At 34.9% G+C, this 25,385-nt stretch overlaps 1 protein-coding gene across 1 annotated transcript in view; it reads left to right on the top strand.

The window, feature by feature from the left end:
• Nucleotides 1–25,385, top strand: part of LOC139119877 (uncharacterized) — a 43,618-nt gene that overhangs the window by 5,178 nt on the left and 13,055 nt on the right. The window contains exons 2-4 of the mRNA XM_070683811.1: nt 10,890–10,949; nt 17,278–17,523; nt 21,340–21,480. Coding sequence (XP_070539912.1) covers nt 10,890–10,949; nt 17,278–17,523; nt 21,340–21,480 — 447 coding nt within the window. The remainder of the gene's footprint in view (nt 1–10,889; nt 10,950–17,277; nt 17,524–21,339; nt 21,481–25,385) is intronic.

Raw genomic sequence — 25,385 nt, 5'->3', positions numbered from 1 at the left:
ATAACAAGGTCATGCAATTATAAGCATAAAAATAAGTTAACATCATCTGATTGATGATCAAAATCCCATGCTTGGTTCCTCAGAAAGAAAAAACGATTTATATAGGTTGTCATCCTTCAGCAAGCCATCTGATTTATGCAAGGTGATAAAGCAGTAATTGACATTCATTGGTGAGATACCTTGAACTAAATTCTAGAATAATCTATCATTTACAAGAACTACTTTTATATTTCAATAATAAACAGATGCCTTCTATTAAAAGTTTTGTGGGTGATCACCTGTTTTATCTGTCTACAGCGTGTACACTAAGTTCTCGTTAAACTATATATATGATTGCTTGCATGTTTTATCCAAGCAGTCTGACCAAATGTACATCTGGTAGACTGTTGGGTGTAAATTTTTGTTTAATTTATAGCAAACACATTATGCTGCTTGTATTGCTACTTCCTTAACAGGAAGGAAAGTCGACAAGATCTCCACTTTGCCTTCCCAGCATATGAAATGCATTGGACAAACAAAATGATTTAAATGCAGTTCTTGGAAAAAAATTTCAACTTCCTTGGCTTCGATGACTTGATCTTTTGGTAATTCCATTTACTCCAGAGTAATACCCCATAATCACAAGTAACTCTCTCATCGTAAAGGGAATCATCACCAGAGGCACTGCTGATTAAATCAAAAAGATAGTAGGGAAATTGAAAATTGATAGCAGTATCATCATCTTGGGGTTCCATCTTGTGATAAAATGAAATGTCATTCTCGATTTCAGCTGAAATTCAACCCTGTACTAAAACTCAAGGAAGGATTAACCTACAGCCCTGTGGTCAACTCAAAGTATGCCATTGGCAGTATGGCTTGTATTGCAAAAATCTCTAATGTGTGATATTTTAAGAATTAATCTTTTTTCCCCCCATACATCATGTCTCTCATGTACATGTATTTACGCAGACAGAAAATGATAGAAGCTGTCTGTTTTACTGTTTGTTATTCATTAAAATGATAGGGATGGTGTGTAATTGATGAAGTGTTCTGTAACATAAAATGTTGTCAGGTACAAAAATGTATTTGCAATGCCCTATCTCCATGGCAGTTACTCGATATTTAACTGGAAATTTTCCTTATTCAACTGACTCGTGATTTTTGATCACAGACAATTATCTTCCATTATAACAGTCATACCAGGGTTATTATAATTGCCTTAATATTTATTGTCTTGCTGAAATCTTTTCACCACTGTAAAAGCCATACAGAATTCTGAATAGCCAATATCAGCCTTTAAAACTAAAAGGTATAGAACATTTTCCTTGGGTAGCACTGGCAGTATACTTTGGTACTTGCCAGAGTCAGGATTTCATGGTGTCACTTTGGGGATTATTCTGTGGAAGTTAGTAAATTATTGTAAGCACCTTAATTCATTAATTCATATAACTGTGTTTGATATAGTTGTTAAATTAGGAAGATAGCTTTCTTCTCAGTGTACTGTTTCTTATCAATTTCTAAGATCATCAATGACTTATTTGCTATGTGTCTCCTCTGTGGACTCTCCGATAAGATAACTGATTAAGAGGATGGAAATTATTCTCATAGTGAGCATCACATTTGAGTGAGAGGTTTCCTGTAGATATATGAGGGCCGTACAAGGTGCTTTTTAAATTGATGTATTATCTTTAATTCTTTAGTGTGAAAACTACAGAATCATGACACTTTGTTCACTAGTATAATATTGATTGTGCCCAAAATTATGTTGTTTTTCACCTAATATAGCATATACTGTGATGATACATTTATCATGACTACTTCAGACAGAGATTGTTACAGTGACCACTGACACTTGCAGCAGACACCTAGCTGTCATACAATCATATGAGGTTTTGCAACAAAAAGTATACATGTAACATGATAGATTTCATTGAACGCACGAAGGGTATCAAGATTTATAATTGCAACACCCTCGTACAGTTAAAAAGGAGACCGCCAAAGGTGAGTTCATGAGTGTTTGAACCCATATTCACAGCCTCCTTGAAAGTATGAAGAAAGTTCATGCAAATATAGGTTAACTGTGAGAGGTACATTGCTATTATAACTCACATGCATACAAAAATTCTTGTGCTATGATGAATTAGTAGTAATATAGAGATAAAAATACTACTTTGTGATTAAGAAATCAAATCAATCCTGCATATGGAGAGAAAATACATATTTGAGTTGTCATTGAATTCAGACTACTCACACCAAAAACAAAGGAGCAAGCTGAAAATTGCAATTCAGCACATCAATTACAGTACATTTACCAATGATTTTGACGATGAGATACTGCTGGATATTGATACACTACCTAATTAGGTTTGTCAGTTTGCTCTTGAATTTACGCTTTTAGTGGTCAACTTTTACAACTTTGCGCCAACATCAGACAGACTAAAACAGCAGGTGACACAGCAAGATGTCTGTAAACTAATTTACTATGTAGTATGTTTATATCTTTGCAGCAGCTATCAGTTTCAATGGTGACACACACAGAGACTGGTTGCCAAGTTTTACAAGCAGTTCAAATTCACCGAGAGGTGGTAAAAGAACAACGTTAACTGCAAATTTAGACTCAGAGGACAGTGTTCTTTGTAGTTGAATATCAATAAAGTTCATGACTTCAAAAATAATAGAGTGATGTGTAAAATGAACAAAGTTTGCTTAGGTTATCAACAAATGAATGACACCACATTTCTCAATGAGCTGATATCGGGGCCTACTTCAGTACAAAGTGAACTTGGGGGTTTCAGGCTATTTCGTGAACGTCATTTGTTTTCTATATTGACAAGATTGTAGCGACAAGCGATAAAAACATTGTAAGAGTGTTTATCTTTTCTAGTTGATCCGACGTTTTTATTAAACACAAAAAAATCTAAAACTATTGAACAACCCAAGGTCTTTGTGTCAGCAACTTTCTAGCCTAAAAAAACTCAGACAACAGTTTTCTATATTGACAAGATTGTAGCGATAAAAACCTTGCAACATTGTAAGAGTGTTTCTCATTTCTAGTTGATCCGACGTTTTCATTTAACAGAAAAATAAAATATAAAACTAACAACCCAAGGGCTTTGGGTCAGCAACTTTCTAGTCTAAAAAAACTCAGACAAGTGTTTCGTCGAACGAAGAAATAATTCAAAACTAAAACATTTCTCTTCAACTCAAATCTAACCAAAATCTAAAAGTAGTACAAAATGGATCACACAAAAAAGTTGTAAATTGTGCAATGGGACGTGTACTTGTTTTTCAAATTTTACTTGAAGTAGACGACCTGAATGGGTTATATTTAATTGTCACTAGTACTATAATCGCTGGTAGTGGCAATAGTTGCTAAATCTAACAATGTTATATTTTCATTTGGCCTGTGTGTGTCACCATTGAAACTGATAGCTGCTGTAAAGATATAAACATACTACATAGTAAATTAGTTTACAGACATCTTGCTGTGTCACCTGCTGTTTTAGTCTGTCTGATGTTGGCGCAAAGTTGTAAAAGTTGACCACTAAAAGGGTAAATTCAAGAGCAAACTGACAAACCTAATTAGGTAGTGTATCAATATCCAGCAGTATCTCATCGTCAAAATCATTGGTAAATGTAACAAAGGATAATTACTGGTAAGTTACAATCTGACTGACTCATATTAGATTTCACATACCCCAAATGTCAGACATTGATTGAACATCATAATAATTCACAAAAAAGTGTGTAAGCAAAAAAGAAGTTAAAAAAGTTTATCTTCATGTTTAAAGCCACAGTAGCTGCAAAGTTAATGCATTATTATCATGATTTTATTTTCAAACCAAAGTTGGTTCGTGTGAATGCGCTAACTGAATGTGTATAGAAGTTAAGTATCACTGATTTTGACCATGCCTACACATTTTAACAGGTTACACGTAAAGGATAAACAGATGCTGCACTCATAAAATGGAACCCCCACAGAAAAGTACAAAACATGCAATATTTAGTGCACATACACATGATCATTCAAGAAATAAGCATGCCATTGACTTGAATGCACAACGCACGATGGCTGACATTTTGTTGTTGTAATTTTATTCTTCTGTCACATGATGAATTTTTGTAAATGGCGGGAAATCAAAAATGATGTTAAAACTTTTGAATCTACATGTCACTTTTGTCACTTTTGACACTTAAGGCAATGTGATACACTATTTCAGTCTTAATGAATCTTGTTCAAAGAAAACTCTTGGAAAACTGATGATATTTTTTTAGATCGGTTTATTATACTTTTGCAGCTATTGTGACTTTAAGTTCAGGCCATCAGTCTGGTGAAAGTGATAACATTGTGATCGCTTTCCTGTATGAACAGACTGAAAAATCTTGATAAAGTAGAAGAAGAGAACATGACAGGTCACCGAGGCTAATTATAAACCAGAACAGGATCTTGTTGATTTTATCTGTTCCCGTTTTCATTAACTTTTACACAGAGTCAGCAAAGAAGTTTCACAACTCTGCCAAAACAATGATATTACCTCTGTGCTTTATAGTCTTACAACTCGTGATAGTGCACATGTATCATATTCAAAGGCAACAACTTTGCTATTTTCCACCAAATATTGAATATGCTGCGATGACACATTTATCATGACTGCTTTGACAGCAGATCGTTTTAGTAACCATTGACACCTACAGCAGACATCTGTCATACAATCACATGAGGTTTTACAACAAAAAGTGTAACATGTAAGTTTCATTGAAGGTGCGAAGGTGTCAAGATTTATAATTGCAACACCCTCGCACAGTTAAGAAGGATACCGCCAATGTCGAGTCCATGATTATTTGAACTTACCGTATGGTATGTTCACAGCCCCATGAACGTGTGAAGAAAGTTCATGCAAATATAGGTTAACTGTGAGAGGTACATTGCTTATATAACTGACATGCACAACAAATACCTGTACATATACAATAGTAGTAATAGAGATAAAAATACTACCTTGTTGTCCGAAAATCAAATCACTCCATCGTATGGAGAGAAAATATATCATATTTAAGTTGTCAGTGAATTCAGACTATTCACACAGTAAACAAAAGAGCAAGCTGAAAATTGCAATCAGCACATCAATTAACAGATTATACCAGTAATTAGTTACAATCTTTAGACTTACTGTATTCATTTTAGATTTCACACAGCCCAAATGTCAGACATTGATGCAAACTGAACATCATAAATTAAAAAAAAAGTGTGTAGGGCAGGTTTACCGCTCATTCATTAATGTCACAAGGCAATAAAGAAGTTAAAAATGTTAATCTTCATGTTTAAGTTCAGGCCATCAGTCTAGTAAAAGTGATAACGTATTGACCTCTTTCCTGTATGAACAGACAGAAAAATCTAGATAAAGTACTAGAAGAGAATACGAAGGTCATCAGGGCTGATTGAAAACCAGAACAGGATATTGTGTAGTTGATTTTGTCTGTAGACTTTCTGTTCAGTTCCATTTTATACACTTTAGAATTTTTTCCTCTTTTACTTCAACTATTTCACACAGTCAGCAAAGAAGTTTTACAACTCATGCTAAAATAGTGATATCACCACTATGCGTTATAGTGTTACAACTCATGATAGTGCACATGGATCATATTCAAAGGCAACAACTTCCCGTCCAAGTCTTTGATAATATTATCTGTGTGGCAAGAATCTTCTTCAGCGCTATGCATGTTACATTGGCTTCTCTACTCGATGGTACTGACTCTAATCGTCAATGAAATGCCAGACATCTTGTCCCCACGGTTTGAACTGAACCACGACATTATCTGTAAAGAGGTTTCACAATTAAGTAAATCAATGCCGTCAATGGGAGTCTGTCAAACATGGATTTGTATCAAGTAGTCTCATCTCAGATGAACAGAAGCCTATTGCTCTGTCAATGGCATGTTTACCTCAATCCATCCAATAACACTTTTACATCTGCTCTATGCAATATGAATACTCTTATCACAAAGTGTGATCTTATCTGAAATGCCTGTAATAAAACAAGTGATACATATAATAAAATAGGATTTCATAAATTAGGTAAATTAATCTAGTAATTTGTTTGTTTTTTCACTACAGTAAGCCTAATTTTAGCTTATCTTCCAACAGGAGAAATAATGTTTGATATCCTTTCATACGCAACCTGAAAACTAGCCATCATTTTCACATCTTATTTACTAATAAAATGAATTCCTTTCTAAAAGCTTTTGAATGTAGACACAAATATAGGGCCACTGTATTAAATCAGACAACTGCACAAAATATATTCTTAGCTAATACTATTTTTGAACAGGTTGAGAAAAGGATAGTTAGGAGTGTCAGCATCAAAATGTCTTAACAGACAAGACTTAATTGTGAATATACAATGTCTGTTAAAATTTCAGTGAGAGAAAAATATGCCCTGCCAATGCACACAACTTTAAGTAATGGCTGGTGTGTATGTATTCAATGGCAGGTGATTGCTGCAAGTGACCCGTCATTTAATTATCAAGGTAACAGCTACATGTAGTAACATTTCAAGGCATGAAAGTAAATAGATTCTATATTTAAACATTCGTTTGTTCTTTGAAAGCACCAGTGTCTGTTTACTATGATAGAGCTGACCCATAACAAAGAATACTGCATTTAGCTGCTGTTGTTTATCAGTATTATTGACATCTCTTTTGTTAGTGTCATTGCAAATTATCAATATGAGTTGTTCTCTGCTGTGAAGAGGTCTGGTTAAATGTCATTGCAAATGATATAATTGAATATGTCATTAATGTAATATGAGTAGCTTTGAAATCCAGGAATGGAAAAATACTTAATTTTGTAGCTTCAAAGATGATATCAGCGTGTGCTTTTCCAAGGTTGAAAATGTATTGGAAAATAATTGTTTTGAAAGTGAAGTCAACAAGTGTAGATGTTACTTTACATGTGAAAGCTTTTATAGTATTTCATTGTACCTCTGGTATGTCCTTGTCCCATTGTCAAAGCTGCTATTATGTATATCTGTGCAATTGCTATGATAATATCTAGGGAAATTATTGTGAAGTAAAATGCTGGGTACATGTAGGTGTTCTAGGTTTCAACATTTTCATAAGTGTGTGTGTGTCACTCATTATATTACATGGGTATTTATTTGTTGATCATTAGGAGATGAAACTCTTCAACATTTTTCATTGAGTATGATTCAAATTTTAATGTATGATAGTTTGTAATATTTTGTAAATATCTATCGGTACAACTTTGAAAAATGTACTCTTATGGGACCTGTCATGAGCGCGTGTGATGATTTAATGAAAATCATGAAAATTTTCCAGCAGTAATACTGGTACATGATTTAAAAGTAAAGATGTTATATTTCCATCATGAGATATTGCTGCAAGAAAAACCTTATTGTAATTTCTGAAGACAAGCATTGGATTGCAATATTTTAATTTTACTTGTAGATAATGTCAGCTTTGTCTGCACGTGACACAGTCCAATCATGCAGTTATATACCAAGCTTTTTATATAATGTCAATAAACCCATTTTCTATTGTAGATGTTCACACAGTCAATTAATCAGTAATATCAGTATTCCCTGGTAGTGTGAGCAGTAGGGAGTTCAGTTCGATCAATTCAGCTGTTTGTATTCAGTGATTTAATTCCACACTCGGGTGAAGGTCACAAGTGCGGAGGTTCAATGCCAGTAATCTGTTGTCCTCAGTGTAAGGACATCTATAGCATAATTGGCAATTCCAATGAGATCCCCTGTGGTCCTTTGCTGGGGCAGATCTATCCATACAGATTACAGCAATAACATCAGCATATGTCAGTAAATCCAACTCTTTCAAATCATTTGTATTTTATTGTATATGTTTGTATTCAAACAATCCTTCCTTCCGTATTCGTTATAACTTTTTGCTGAGAATTCATCATACAAACTTCAGTTTTTTAATTAAAATTGAATACATTTCATCATGTTATCAAGACTTGTAGTAATTTGTGTTGTGTAAATTGGTAGTGGACCAGATAAAAAAAAAACAATATTGTTGTTCTCTTTAAAAATGTACTGGTACACATTTGTAGTGTGTCAACTAAATGGAAAAGCAAGTCAGTAAAATAAGACCTATTGGGGAAAAAAACAGGTTTTATAAATGTTCCGGTTTGAAATTGCCGTACATAGACATTTTTCAAATAGATTTAAATATTTCGTAATCTGCATTCTTCAGTGTTATTTGCATTACCTTTCAACCAGGGAGAGACTAGAGTGGTTTATTTTACTCTGCTGACTGACACATCACCCACCAGCAGTCTGTTCTCACCCAATGTCTGTAAGATATATGTACCTTGATGAAGTAGTTTTTGATATCAATGTCATGAAAGCATGGCGTCATATTACCATGCATGTCTGCAAGGAGGACTTTACCATGGATATTTGGTTGATGATCTGTCATCACATATTAATAAGGAGAACTTTATTAACATGACCTTTCACATGATGCGTATACATGTGTTACAAAAATGATAATGGGGATTGGTAATAATGTCCCTCCTAGTAAAAAATTTGAAAGTAAACTGTAAAGTATAGAAAAAACATTGAATTAATCAGCTAGAGAAAAAAAAAGTCGTGGAGAAATTTTGAAAGGAAACTATGCATATCTTAAGATACTTTATCATGTATAGAAATTGTTTTGAAATTTATTGAAATGCGGTACAATACTTGTTATCAGCTGTGAACAGTCAGGAACTGTGAAAGGTATTTCATGTGTTTTACTACAGTTTACATGTAATCCCTCTTGACAACCTTTACATGCACGTACATGAACCAGTGTTCAAAAGCATGCATAATTACTCGTGCAAGTTCTGTGATGTTGAGTTCATATTATCAAAATTGAAAGAGATGATGTAGTCAACCTGTATCATTTAGTGAATGTCACCTTAATTGAATAGATATTGCTATTTTTGGTGTATTTTTAGCCAAAGATGCTATTACAATATCTGCTAACCATAATCATCGCTGATTTCATACACATAGAGTATGATTGTGGAATTTAATACTCTCGACATGGTTGTAATACTGTTTGCCAGCTATCATGGGACAAGTCATCATACATGGGACAAAAATTTGTATGTGACAGGCAGATACTTAGGATCACACAGCGTGTTTGTAGTGGTATATGAACAGGATTATGCTCATTGTTAATACATGTTTTACAATATCTAAAGAAAAATGTGCCTCATAAAATAATTAACAGCAATCAGGTAGCAATTTTACAATTGGACACCAAAGGTTTTGCAGAAATTGTTTTCAATAGTAATATGTAAGGATATCATGTCTTTATCTAGAATTCATTAACTGTTGTAAGATCATTTTGATCAGACACACCACCCCCATAAAGATCAGGATGGCGGATTGGACTAAGTACTTTGAACTCTTACAGGTATTAATTTCAAGTGACACATATTTGTAACAGTTAATGTAAAAGGGTCATCATTTTTAGGACAAAAACATTACAAAGCAAGACTGATGTATTTGAAGGCAAAAATATAAAACAAAAACAAAAATTAGGTAAAAGCGCAATTTCAACAATGACAGGTGATGTTAAATACATGCGCTACAAAATAACCCATTTGCGGCAGGCTGGAGTTAAATCTGCGCAGAAACGTTCTAAAGCGTGTGCGCGTCCGAATTCGTCGCCCTTTACCTTAATGTTAATATATTGAAATTATGATGAAATCTTCAATTTTGTATTTTTGCAGCTAATTTTGCCATTTTTGGTCAGGCCATCCTGAAATGAGCTATCAAAGATATCCACCTTCTTCATCAATACATGTGTCACAAAAAGTTATTCTCTACATAACACAGCAGAGCTCTGTCGACTGTTGGGTCACTTGTTTTTTCAAAACCGCTGGTTAGAAAGCTTTAATATTTGGTTTACAGGTCCCTAGGATGACCTTAGTGAGATAATTTCATACAGTCAGGAAATACTTAATTTTGTATCCATGTCTATAGTAGCTTCAGGGACTTTAGCCCTATGTTATTAAATGTCCACAGCCATTATGCAGACATGCCTAGACTGATGTCATTCAAATTTGGCACAAGGACAATTCTCTAGGGCATGGTGATACTAGTTTTTACACTGTAGCCTATCAGCTCAATGTATAGAATGGCAAATTTGCCATTTGGGCTTGTACCGGCCCTTGTGATTTAAACTGACATAATCTAAAGAACTCTGATATAACACTATAGCAGTAAAAGAAATAATAAATCATTTCACTGAGATATCACGCACAATATACAAACAATAATTACCATAATTTTCACATTTTTCATGGTCGTTTGCCTTGTTTACATTCCAGCTACATGTACACTTGTAATTGTATATATTCTTGTTGTCTTATACTTTATTTTATTTTGCATATGGAATAAAAATAAGTTTACTATTAAAGTATGCTATTTCTTTATTTATTTATTTCTTTGTTTGTTTATTTATTTATTTATTTATTTGTTCATTTATTTATTTATTTATTTATTTATAGTCAATTTGCATTTAAAGTGGCTCAAACCAGCAAGGGCATATTTTTTATGTAGTACACCGGTACTTATCTAATTCACACTGTGCAAGTCTTTCTTACTGTAGTTTTGATCTCTACTGTTGAATCTTCTCAAATCAAAAACACTAGAAGGGGTTCCCCTCTACTGTCTATGCTCAAATATATGAATCTGTTATTAAGTTTTAATGTTTTACCAATTTCTATATACACCCTTCATAGGAAAATACCAGCCATGTCAACCTTAATCTTACAAAGTCTACCCTGCTATATTAACGTGTGCTTCCTAATTGTGCAAATTCCTTCTGGTAGAGGTCATTCCCTTCAGACATAATATTCTGTGGTTTGTTTTTAGGAGCCAGCAGTCCCTCCTTCTATGTGGTTACTTTTCTGTACAACAAATGAAGCAAGAGAGGTAAGCATTATAATATCAGTAAATTTCTATTGTGTGTGTTTTTGTAGACAGATATGCACGTATACAGGCAAGCTTTCATAGACAGACATAGACACATACATGTACCTGTGTGCTATTCTAAATTTGAATGTGATAATGAAAGATGAATATCTCAGTATGACATGTTAGCAGAGTCTATACCCACATCTATAAAAAATTAATTAAACAAGTATGCAAAATAATTTCAAAAGTGTGAAATAATTGTTCAGTATACCCATTTACATGGAATTTGCTATCTAGCCAATTTTAGTTTGTACTGAAGTGTGTCAGAATCATGAAAATAGGAAAGTGTTTAGCCTTATCTTTGAAGAATTTTAACAGAAATGTACTCAAGAAATAAAATATATGGTTTTTATGATGTAATCTGTAAGGGACTGGGTCGTTTCTTCAGCCTGGGGGGGGGGGGGACGGTGGATTCATGGGGGGGTCCCCCTGTTTTTGACTTTGGTGATAGGGGGGTCACCATGTTTTTGAAATGCCCAATAGGGGGGGTCAGTGTGTTTTTGAATTTTGACACAGGCTCATCATTGCCTAAAATGCTAGTGTCAGCCACAAAATTCATCATTCAGTTGTATTTTTCGGCGCGCCCTTCGGGCGCGTAACTTTAATAATCAGTCATATTTTTCAGCACGCCCAACTTTAACATATCAAGCATACATACATCAGAGATATCTGTATGTTCAATAGTTTTCAGCATGCTCTTCAAGCTCATTACTTTAATATATCATACATCTTCAGCATGCCCTTCAGGTGCATGACTTTAATATACAAGGCATATATATCAGAGATATCAGGATGTTTCATATTTTTTGGCGCGCCCTTCGGGCGCCATACTTTCAGAGATATCTTGATGTTTGCTAAGTGAAAGTGTACCATTATGAAATCTGCATTTCATATGAAAAGGATGACAAATTCCTGATACTTTTCTGTTCTCTCTGTGAGAATTCAGTATGAGAAAGCAACATGCACAAATATTTCACAATATATATTTGATACAGTGACTTATTTTAGAGATAGAAAAATGACAAGATATCTTTCCTTCTCATTGATGCAATTATTTTCCTTTGTTTCATAGGTTTTCTGTAGAAAGATGCTTTTTTATGAACAAAATAACAGTAAAAAAGGCAGTTTTTGTCATTATTAGCTGTGCTTTTATGGTTTCAATGTTACACAAGAAAAGGTCCTCTCAGACACTGTACACATCAGATTTGGCTAAAAAAAATCTCTATGGCTCCTCAGTAGATTTAATTGGATGGTTGGCAAGTCTTAACACCCATCAAAGTTTTTGATTCACTGCTTTTTCCTCTTTGATATTAATGATTGACATCCATTTCTGTACAACAGTTCAGGACATCTGGTTAAGCAGAGAAAGTGTGAAATACATTCACAGCTCATTCAAAATACAGCTCATTCAAAATGTACTGTATTTAAACTTTAAGATTGACACTTTGAAATTCCTATCTTACAACTGACATGTCAACAATTTCACTAAAACATAGAATGACTATTTAAAATATAAATATATGTAAAATGTAAAAATATATATATATATATATATATATATATATAATATATATATATATATATATATATATATATATATATATATATAATTTATGTCCATCTTTTGTTTTACCTTTGTCGCGCCGGGGGGGGGGGGGGGGGGGGGGTCACCCTGTTTTAGAAATTTGGAATAGGGGGGTCACCCTGTTTTCAAAATTTGGAATAGGGGGGGTCAGCCACTTTTTGACGTCGGCAAAAAATAATCCACCGCCCCCCCCCCCCCCCCCCAGGCCGAAGAAACTGACCAGTCCCTAAAGGCACTGGTTATCAGAAACCTTTATTGCAGTTCCCTTTGAAAATAAAGAATAAGGAAATTCCACAGACTTAACAGTTATTTGGTCTCCACACCCCTTGCACTTCCCAGTGATATTGTTGACTTGTATCAGGTTATACCGGTATACCACTACATTTAGTAACAGTCATACAAATTGTCCATGACTACCTACAGCTGAAATGAGTGATATTTGCCAGTATCATTATTCGCTCAATGTGAAATTTTCACATTGTAATTTTCATTGTCAAGGATGATTGTGTAGGGCTAACATGCATCACTTTGTTCTGATACAGAAAATTAATGTCAGCGTCTAAGCATGAAATTGATCAAGGCATGGCTATCTTAGTGATAATAAAAAATGAAAATGTGCCAGGGGCAATTTAAAGATGGACATTTATATATGGTTTAATTAATATTAGGCCTAATTAGAATGTCTCTGCTTCTGTTGAAGCCCCAATAGCTGTGAATGTGTAATAACCCAATCTCAAAATATCCTATTTTCCAAGAGTTGAATAATGTAAGACCCATTAAAGACTTAAAGTGTATAACAATGTCATAAGTGTTGAAAGTGGCATCAAAAGTTTTAACATCATTTTAGATTTCCGGCCATGTTCAAAAACTAATCACATACAAAGAAAATAAAGATTACGACAACAAAATGTCAGCCATCATGTGTTGTGCATTCAAGTAAATGGCATCATGCTTGTTCCTTGGATGATCACGTTGTGTATGTGCACAAAATACTGCATTTTTGTACATTTCTTTCGGGTGCCATTTTAATAGTGCAGCACCTGTTAATTATTTAACCTGTTAAAACATGTAGGCATAGTCCAAATCAGCGAGCATTGATACTATATACACGTCCTTTAGGTAGCACATTTACACAAATCAACGTTGGTTTGAAAATAAAATCATGAAAATAATGCATAAAATTCATAACTATTGTGGCTTTAACAAACCAACAGAAAACAGGGCAGATCAATTCACAACTGTCCTTTCATTTAGTGTGTAACCCACAGAGAAATGTATACATGTACCTGCAGATTCATGCACTGATTTTTGAAATGCAGAAAAAAGGGTTGGGTTGCCTAGAAAAACAGGATTAGTTGGGTGCATGGTTGGATCATTTACCTTTAAGTCATTGCTTGCTCATGTAATTCATTCAATATTTAGGAGCAAAAACATCCATTTATAAATACTTTACGATGACTTGCCCACTACGTGACGTCACTTCCTTGCAGCACTGACAGACACTGACGTAAATGCCCCAAACCTTTGTAATTTAGGACAATGTCACTGCTTCAACTAAAAATGTCAAGGCCATTTGGTATCCTCCATACAACTCTTTTTTCCTTCCTAAAAAATCTTTCTTGGTCTATATATCATTCTTTTGCTTTGTTTAAAATCCGTTGGTCATTGACTTTGTGCTCTTTTCCCTCAAAAATTCAGAAATTTCTGTAATTTCTTATCAAGAGAAAAAAACTTAACTCTGAGGAAAGAATATATCTTTACAGTCTTAGATGAAGCCTATTTGTGTTTGTGAAGTTGAACTATTGTCATGCTATCAGCTGCACCTGACAGAAAGTGAGTGCACAAATTTTTAATGTCATGAAAGTCCAAATATAAGCGTATATCTATCTATTACTATAAAAGTAAACACTTTTCATCACCAAACAAAATAAATCTTGTGCTATAATAATAAATGACTCATATCTGCTGTTGCCTACATTAAGTTATATAAACCAGAACATCAACATTTACTTATGATGGTCTTATTAGGGATGACGTTAAAAGTTCAATGCCTGGTAAAAAAGTTAATTCTTTAAGTTTTGCTCAGAAACCCCCCCCCCCCCCAACTTAATTGTAGAATGTTGGTCAGAGTTTCCTATTATGTCCCAACTGTAATTCATCCAATCATATACTTTAAGATACTCAGGATGGGGAAATGGCAAATAACAACAATGTTCATTTGAAAACACATTTGTTTCTGTTATTGGTAGGATAACAGTTACCGTACATATGAACACAATAAGGAATTCCTTTTCAAACAACAATTTTTGTAGTTGTATCAGCAGCAATATTTTTGATATAGGCAATGTTTCACCAAGGTCATTTGATATTGATCGGGGAGAAATAGCGGTTGTTGACATGTCTTGCCCATTGTTAGGCCTGGGTAACATTTTGGAAGCTATGTTAAAGTAACTCGCTGTTGACAATTTTTGTGTGACCGCCACACTTGCTCCAAGTGTGGGCTTAACCATGTTAGAAAAAAAGAAATGAATTTTTGAAAAAATTTGTTTCGAGTTACTCTAGCACCAGGGAAGTGCCCATATTCAGATTGGTGTAATCTAGTAACAAGCAGTAACGTTAAACTTGGTGAAAGCAAACATCCAAAATGAAGCAAAAGATAAAATATCAGTTGAGAAGCTTCATTGAAACATCATTAAAAAAAAGGCCAAGAGACTCATGGGCTAATCTACGTTACCTCATGAGCTGGGAAACTAGCACCATAATTGCTTTCTATCATGTTTATATTTTGATTGTCAGAGACAGTTAACAACCCTGCACTTTAATTGATTTGATGATTTTTCCCGGCACTGTTTCAGATTTTTACGGTACATCGCGTAACTTATTTGTCAGCTTTTAGAAATTTGTAGATGGATTTTTATACCGATATAGCCTGTTAGGAGAACCATTCTAGAATTTCAGGTGCACTGTATTCACCAAAAGCACTAGTGAACAAATTGCACATGATCTCACTCCAGGCCTAGTTCACCAGTTTTTCCAAGTCTCCATTAACTTTGCCACAAAGGAAGTGAAAACAAACAATTATTACACTCTTTTGAAGAAATCTTGACTAAACCGAAGTAGAATATAGTTTTTATCAGATGCAAAATATTTTTGGGTTAAAACCCCTCCCATCCTAAACTTTAAAGAATCAACATTTTTATCCAACATCGATCTTTTGACATGCTCCTGTGATTTTATACTAAAGAAATTACTGAACTGGACAGCAGTAACAGATTTGAATACTAAAAATAGTCATAAATCATAATATTCAAATGGAGAATATGAGTACCGTATATATCCAGAAATTGATGTTGCTCTTTCTGCCGGAAATATTTTTTTGAAAATAATTCTGCATTCGTTTTTTCATGGTATCAACATTTTGTAACCCACCTCAGTGATAATTACTCGTAAACTCACAAGCTTGAGGAATTTTTAAACAAAACTACAACACAATTGTCCTGTTATAGTTGACATATTTAATGTTTTATGCACAATAATAGACTCTGAAAGTTTACACAGACTCAGTCTGTTTGGCAATTACTGTGTCATGATATATCTAATATTATAAAGGGCTCAGCCCTTGGTGTCGCGCCAGGGGTTAAGATTGGCAATGTTATTTGTATTGATTCATGATAAACTGTAATTGTTACTTCAGAAACGTTTATATGACAACTATGCCCAGTTTCCCTCTGATGAAAGCAGTTCACGTACTTACACGACGTCAAACCCTGCAGCAGGGCAGGTATAGATTTTCTGTAGCGTGTAAAAATTTTGGACAAAAATTGGCAATTTTTACAATGATAACAGCCTATGGCGTTAAACAAGGGACATATTATGCAATAATTATCATTGCAATGGTAACCGCACTGCCCACCTTCCACTTGCAAGCTGAAAACTATAGCGTTCCGTCTAAAAACTTGCAATTTTTGAATCTAATTATTGACACAGGGGGCGCTCTTCTATAATTCAATCCCAGCATTCTTAGCGTATGCCCCCGTTCATATGCACGACAGTTTTCTCCGTTTATCTATATCAACGATACTTTGTATCAGCGACAAGGTGTATAATAACATTTATTGGCTAATAAAAGAGGTATATTTTATAAAAGGCATGTTATATCATAGTAATTTGTTTTGTATTTGTTTATTTACGAGTACTCAAAAAAAAAACATGGCGGTGCCCATCATGAGAAAGAAGGGTACACTTCCGGTTACTCGCATAGTATATTATGAATAAGCGCATGCGTAGTCAGTAAGCCGCTGGCGCGACTATTAAAGATAAAAGTAGCAATTCAAATATGTCGGCATAAAATTTGCTGTTTGATACTGACTCATTCATTTAACCCTTTTCCTGCCAAGTCCATATTTCACCATCAGGTCAAGATGGTTAAAATTAATGAAACAACATATTCCATATGATGTATTTTAACATAATACTGTACATTTGAAGGCTGTTGAAAACATAATACTGTAAAGTTTATTTTTTTTGGACAAAAGATGCTATAACATACCAAGCCAAGCGGGTGAAAATACGTCATGTTTTGGCTCAATACCGCTTTTTACTGACTTGGCTGAGGGGGAAGTGATACAGTTATTAATGTCTGGCAGGAAAAGGGTTAAGTGTCATTTCAATGGTATTCTCTGTATGTTTTTCTCTCAACAGTTCTCCAAAATCAGTAGCAATCATTTAAATTTTGAGTGTCACCGACTGGAAAAGAAAAGAATCTACAAAAGCGACGACACCTACTGCCTCCATGTCAAGGCTGAATACAATTCAACAGCGATGGGGGAGCAGTGGCTTTCCCAGAGAGTACAACAAAGTCAGTTTTTCACATTCTTTGTTTTGCAATGCCCAGGGAAGCAGCCAATTAATAGAACCAATGGCACAAAACACAAAGACACCTGTAGGGTAAGTTTTTGTCACCTTAATTGTTTTATTCCTAACTGTATAACAAGCTTGTCTACACATTCACACCTACCATACACATATACCATGATATGAAGGGTTGCTTGACAGGGGGCATCAGTCAATGATTGCTAGTATAGGACCTTTTGACAGTAATGCAGAAGTTTAAACAGCAGAATTGATTTTGTTTACGGTTGAGAGGAGGTTTGAAACACAATTAAATCAGTGAGTTTCATTTTCATGAGTATAAATAATTATGATTGAATACCAGTATGCTACTTCCAAAGTGATACACTTCCCTCTGCATTGTATACTTAATGCGTTAATCCAGAACTCAAACATAATGAAAGTAGCATTAAACCATTAACAGCCCAAAAGACTGTTTCTGGTCACCGCGCACGTCATTTCAGAACTTGCGCATCATGTCTTTTTTGGGGGGTTACATCCTTATCAGTACAGCTATCCTAGATATCCCTGTTTGCATGTCCAAAAATGCTAAAAAGAAAATGAAAGTAAACAAAAGTATTATGCACCCAGTGATAAAAGGCAATAACTGTTGCATCAATAGTGCCAAACCAGCATTGTTAGGAATAAAAAAAAAGGAAAAGAAGAAAATGCTTTGGCTCATCACTTTTGCTGAATTACAAGGACCTGAAACATTTTTTTTATTTTGCCTAATGTATTAGAATTCTGTCAGTTACATGCCATACATTCATGTGCTTATTAGCTAGTTCTGTTCACTGGCTATATCCAAATACTCTTGCTGATATCAACAATGCACTTATCCTGCCAAGTTCATATGCAATCATCAGGTCAAGTTGATCAAACCAGCGAGAGTTTCTGTCTTTCAGGATGGGGAAGGTCTCAGACTAACTTTATACATTATATTTGTTGAAATGATGTATAATTTATTGATTGATTGATTTATTTATTTATTGACTGGCTGGGAACAGCAGGCTTTTGCCCAATTACAGTTCCAGCAAAAGACAATAAGAACTAACATAAAGCACAGCAGAGAAACAAAGACAGCAAAGACAGAGCTAAAAAGAAACAACTAAAACAGAACTCAAATGGCTAAGCCGTTGGACATACACATTTCTTGGTCTGTGGAAATGTTTCACAAGCTAATCACCTCAACCAACAAGGCATCCCAGTATAACAGTTCTATGTTTCAGCTAAATTTATCTGTATGGACACATATCATTCAGAGAGTGAAAACATATTATTTCAATTTTTATATAAATGAAAAAAAGGGCGAAACCGTGTCATTTAGTAAAAGGCAATGCACTTTGTTTTAGACCTGCAGATATTGCCGACATGCAGCTTGAAAAACACACCCACCCACTGGTATCAAGCGTCATTGTACAAGTCACGCTTTACAAACAATAGAACTCAGTATTTCACAGTATTATTAAAGATATTTGGAGTGCATTCACCCATCTCTACAGGCTGTCTTTTCAAGAGATTAATACGAAAAACTTTCCACTCATGACTTTTCCACTAAGTAGTGATGCTGGTTTCAGAATAGTGATGATCAGTTTCTTTTACTTTAAGACTTGATCGTGATCACTGAACTCATTTCCTTATTGTGTATTGCACAAGCAATTCAAGTCATCAACTATCTCATTATTGCAATGAAATTTGTTGGTTTGTTCTCTTAACAAATGGGAAGAAAAAGTGGGCGCAGTTTGATACACTTCATGTAAAACACATTTGATCATCATGCCCTTCATTTTGTGGCACTTAGTGAACAGGCAATCAGTCGTTTAAAGGTCCAGGGGACATCCTGAAGGCTGCCTAATTGACCAATTAGATGATTACCTAAGTAGTGATGATCTATTTATACGTTAATGATGAACAGTTTACAGTGCCAAAGCAGATTCCTTTCTTTTGTTCATCAGCTGATCATTTCTGCATATATTCGTTAGTATCACCAAATTCATGACAGTCATAGTTATACAAGTAACCTGGTTTGCATATACACTTAGTGCGACCTGGCACTAATATAAAAAATTCACGTTATATAAGCCAGGTCAGTCTTAAGTATTATACAGATGTTATTCCCACTTGTTTTATATCAATCATCTCAACATTCTCAGTAAAATGTTGTACACTGGTGTGACAACTAAGAAGTATTTCTATTCCACTGTCAAATATTGTTTTACATCAACTGCACGTTTAGGTCAGAATCGTAAGCCTCGTCTCTGTTACCGACACAAATCCCATTAATCTTGACACGAATAGAATCCACTCCATATGAACATTCTGAACACTGCAGAAAACACAGAAAATGGCCAAATTCTATTACCAGGCCATCTGCGCTGTTTTGCCCTCAGATCCCCCTAACCTCTATGTAGTTTAAGACTCGTGTATTGCTCTCTCACTAAGTTGATTGTGTGGCAGATAACTAAATTGTCAAGAAACAAGTCTCAGGTATACCAATTAGCAGACGTAGGGTTTCTTTTACCAGCGTTAGTGATTACTTTATCCATGTAGTTGCATTTCGATTGACGTCAGTCTCAGAATCCCAGATACTTGATTAGAAACGTAGTGCCTCTATTGTCAAGTCATGAAGAGTGATATTATCAGGTTACTGATATTCCAGCATTCATGTGTGTCTTGTCTGTATCATCATTTATTCATGAATATTAATATGTCCAATACCCAAAAGGTATTGAAGACGGTATATTCCTGAGACTAACGTCTCAAGATGTATATTCATCAATTTTGTACGTCTCAGTTTTATTAAATTTTGCAAAATGATATCTCTACTAAGTTACTATCTATAGCAGCCTGAACATTTGTATATACTCAAATTGCACGTAAGTGATATCCATGCCACTCAGACCTTAGAATACATCACAGAATGCGTTTGCTGAAATTCAAGAGACTATACCCAATTCAATAATCCAATATCAGATCCGCAGTAATTAATAAAGGCATCCACCTTTTGATACATCAAGAATATCTGATAATAAGTTTCTCATTCCTTTGGGAATATGTCCATAGTGATATGGTGTTTCCCGCTAATTATCAATAAACCCATCTGACTTTCTGGTTCAGCTGCAGCGATCAGCGGTTCTCAGCTGCAGTCAAACAATGTTAATGTCAGAGCCTCTTTGAATATCCTGTAGGGCCCGATGCATTTGAAGGGAGAGAAAAAGCTTTTTCCCATTTATAGTCCTGATTAGTGCATGCATAGATCTGTTCTAGCCCTTTAACAGCAAGTGGCCGCAACCAGACTATGCTAATCTGCGATAAGGCTGAACACATGGGGCATGTTTCATAGAGTGTAGCACACAGACTGGAAAACGAGCAGGGCTCGTCAATGCTTCAATGGCAAACAAGCTTATCAATCAATCTGTTGCTGTGAGTCCAGGAATCGGGCTTTCAGCCTCATCAGAGTATCAGAAGCATTTTCTCTTTGTATCAGACGTTTCACCATTCTATTGTGTGTCATCAGTTAGAGCCCGTCTTCCGAGCTGACTTTTATCTTCACTGTTATGTGTCGCACAGGGGATATTGATTTGAGCTCGGGGCCTAATGGAATTTATGGTGTGTTGGCATAGCAACATTTGAACCGAAGTGAGAGATTTGTGACCTATTGTCATGGTAATGCTTTACTAATAGTGACATGTGCACAGTGGATTATATTTAGCATGGAATTGTTTTAAACTACTCGGATAGTTCGTGTAATGGTCTCTTAACCAGTGACACTACATGATACTTCTACACTTTATCGTACATTTCTGTTTTAAGATGTAAAATTACCATATAGAAACTGACTGACATTTCAATTCTCGTTTTTTTTGGTTACAGTGGCGATTATCTTTACTCAATCCAGATCAGAGCCATCTGAGTAGCGATGAATCAACAATGCCAGATATCTACACAGCCATCATGGCTATATGGGCGGTTATGGTCTTGTTCTGGCTTGGAAACTGGTTTCTCTTTTGTGAGGTAAGTGTCCTATGGTACTCAGCTGTGAGAGCGGTTTCATGTACATACACGTACTATGTCAAAGAGAAGTTAGCCTCCTAAAGAGTTTATATACATGCACTGTATAATATGTTGTGCAGTCACTTTTTTATTCACAAAGTGGAAAGAGGTACTATTTATTTTTATTCACAGGCAGAGAGAGTTAATATTTAACTACAACACATTAAAGAAATGCTGCTTCTGGTTTTCCTTTTTTACAACAAATAAAGAAGGATAGCAATATTGAGGAACATTTAAAGGCATGGAAACCCCCTTCCACTTCACTGTAACCCTTTCATCACCACAGTTTGGTCCATTGATGATTGTCTTCAATATGGGACAAATAGCAAGCAGTTCATACAGGAAGACATCTAGTGTTCATGATTAAAAATTATTTATGTTTAGTCAGTGTTGCCTGACTACAGTGCAGACTATATAGAAATCCTCACGGCAGCCAAATAATATGATAATGATATGTAATCTTTGATAGGAAAATTTGATCTGAGTTTTGTCCATTGTAATAATATCTCTATCAGGTGAGTCCAGTCAAATGAAACAGCCATACCACAATGTACAGTAGCAGTGGCCCAACCTATCAAGTAACTGTAGTGAAACTGTAGCTTATTATTGGCTACACCATACATGCAGAAGTGATTGTCATTTATACAATACTGCTTCAGTGAGCTCATCCAACTTTGGCATCATATAGAGAATCTGTCGCAATTTCTAGACAATGCCTGGTATTGCTACAAAGTAGCATTACAAATGTAATGTACCATACTCCGGCACAAATCTATCGTGATATTCAACATACAGTAGAAGGCTATTGTATGGTACACTATGAAGAATTCCTTTCCTTTTGCTGTAAATTGAAATATATACTCAGTTGTTTTAAATTTTGATGAAATCTGTCTCTAAGCAAACAGAGAACTCCATCCTGTGAGAAAGTAGTGAAGTATATATTTGGAACATGTCAGTTTCTTCCTTATGGAATCACTCTACATCCATGTATTTTTAATATGGAGCAATTTTCCATATAGCATGTCATTCTATAAGATGATAGATTTCATTGCTACTAGCTTTGGGCTCCATGTTGCAAAACACGCTGTTACCACAGTGGAAAAATAGAACTAAAATTAAGAAATACGTAGAAGAATCTATAAAACTTCAGAAATGGTTTGACATGGCTGTATTAAAAAAAAGCAAGAAAGATCAAAATTATCATGTAAAAACAAATTTAGACCTGTGAATATTTTCATCATGCAAAACACATTCAAGGTATGTGTGGTACTTCTTGAAAAAAAAAACAAAGATCAGTGAGAGACAAAACATACGCTCACTCTCCAATTACAATCAACAAAAACCAGTTGATATCTCAGTTTATAGAAAAAAAATTAATACATAGGGAATCAAGTTTTACCCCTATAGAAGAACATTCTGATGTTTTATCAAATGTAGGGCACGTTTCATTTTTTGTTCCATATGAAATATTATAATATAGGGTTATTCACAAAATACGGCCCTGTATGGACAAGGGCTCAGTGAGTGACGTATTAGACTCGCCTTCGGCTCGTCCAGTACGTCACTCACTGAGCCCGAGTCCATACAGGGCCGTATTTTGTGTATAACCCTATTATTATACACCTCCCTCCATTAATCGCCCGTATAAACTAATTCTATGGTAAATTTTGAGGGATGCGGCACGCGCGATATGAGTGGAACGCGCGCGATCTACTGCTCCGTAGTACAAGTCCCTTGCGTTGGCACGAAGCCAATTAATTTTCAGTGCAGCTCAAGCAAACTTTGCTGAATATTTTCAGTTTAATTTGTTTTTTAAAATAAAAATCAATTGCATTTAGACTCAGTTTTGTGTTTGGCGTGTTTTAAACCTTATACTACGAATACATTTTGGTGGAAGATGTTATTATGTCTATAACTCTCCGTAAAATAGTTTGTTTACATCCGATGATCGTTAGGTCAAAGGTCAAACAGGCGCGTCGTGTGTCTCCTGTATTCGGGACTCCGCGTACTATACAAAATACGGAAAGTTATTGGACGGTCAAACTCCAACAGGTTACGGCAGTAGGTGTATAATAATGATGTGTATTGGGTAATAAAATCATAATGTGCATACATGTACATGCAGTTTTGATAAAGTGGTAAGCTTCTTCTCATAAAATTCTGACATACATTATTAGCTTGTGATATCACACAATCTTTTGATTGCCAGCAATACACATAACTCTATCTTTTCATTAAGATTATAATACTCCGTGATTAGATTATTTAAAAACCCAGGACTCTTCTTCAATTTCTGAAGCATGAAGTAGATATCCAGAATAAATATACTGCGGAACTGTACAGGGTCCGCTCATACTGCAAGTACAAGGAATTGATACCAAATCTGATATTTGATAGCACTAAATTGAGATCATCTATAGCTAAAAAGACAGAGTTAGAATCATTAAATACTATTTAGGATAGCATGTCTGATCATTTGGTACCCGTATTACTATTAGAAATGCCGGTATTCTTTTTAATACTGTTGAAACTATATACAGATACAGTAGTTTAGTTTATTCTGAAATTAAACGATAGAATTACTCAATTCAAGTAGGACTCATCTTGCTTTTGATTGTCCCATGTTTACTTATTAGGATCTAACAATGATAGCCTTTACAGTAGCTTGAGATGAGCTTTGAATACACAATTGTAAACCAGCAGTAAGAGATAACTGACTGCTAGATCTCCTCCTGTTGCGGATCACTTTGTGCTGTGTTGTTCTTTAGTTATAAGAGTCGCCCCAATCCAGCTGTTTGTCATGCCATCAATTTAAACCTTTGGGAACAAACAATCAAGTGTGGACATTTGGTATCAGAAACTGTGGTAATTTTGATGAATAAATGATTGCACTGTTGAAGACAGTAGATTGGCTTGTGTTCATTTGTTTCCTGTCACATTAGAAAGAAAATCCTGCGCCATTGAATTCCCATAAAAAGATAGTATTTGTGTACGGGTACATGTGTACACCCACTTTCATGTACACAATGTCAGCTAATAAAAATCTCAATATAAAATTTAGGCTTTATTACCCATTGCCATATCATACTCTATATTTTACCAGTACTGCATTTGTCATGAAAATAACCTTATTTGTATCTATTTGAGCTGTATACCAAGTTTAGCAGGAATATCGAGCACGCTTGAAAGTGTAATATAAAGTACCCACACATCTTCAAATACATGTACATGTAGCCATTATCACGCATGTAGATAAAAAATTTGTACTATTTCTAATATATCACATCTCTGTTCAGAACTAGCCTTAGATTTGATGTCCAGGAAATTCAATTACAATTTTCCAGCTATATGACTCCTAAATAGCACATCTTAGAGGAAATTTATCAGATTTTCCCTTCTGGCATATCACATGTTATCTAATGGTCCCCTTCTCCCACAACATCAAATATTTTTGTAGCAGTTCTGCAGATCAGTTCTATATAACCCCTAGCCAATGAACCCAGGATACTTATTTGAGTTCTCAAATTTTAAAGGATCAGTGAGTCTTGTCTTCATCACTTGTGACTATTTCTTCATCTCTCATTATGTTTTCAGTTTGATGAAATGAGTTGTCTTTGCTACAGTCAATGAGATATGCACTTTGTAGACTCTTCAAAACAAAGCAATCCCCCACCAATCTTTACTGAGTTTGAATAAATATGCAAAATATGAAAAAGATAAAATGAGAAATAAAATGGCTTCTTTACTTTCATAAGTAGCTGAAGTTTAAACTTAATAGTTTTTTTACATCTGAAAGACTGGCCCCAGGAGATCAATATTTTTACAAACTCACCAGTATCATATTATTGACATGATTATTATTCTGC

The sequence above is a fragment of the Ptychodera flava genome, chromosome 20, assembly GCF_041260155.1.
Source record: "Ptychodera flava strain L36383 chromosome 20, AS_Pfla_20210202, whole genome shotgun sequence".
NCBI lineage: Eukaryota > Metazoa > Hemichordata > Enteropneusta > Ptychoderidae > Ptychodera > Ptychodera flava.
Note: the sequence above shows the minus strand (reverse complement) of the source record. Positions and strands in the feature narration are given on the sequence as shown.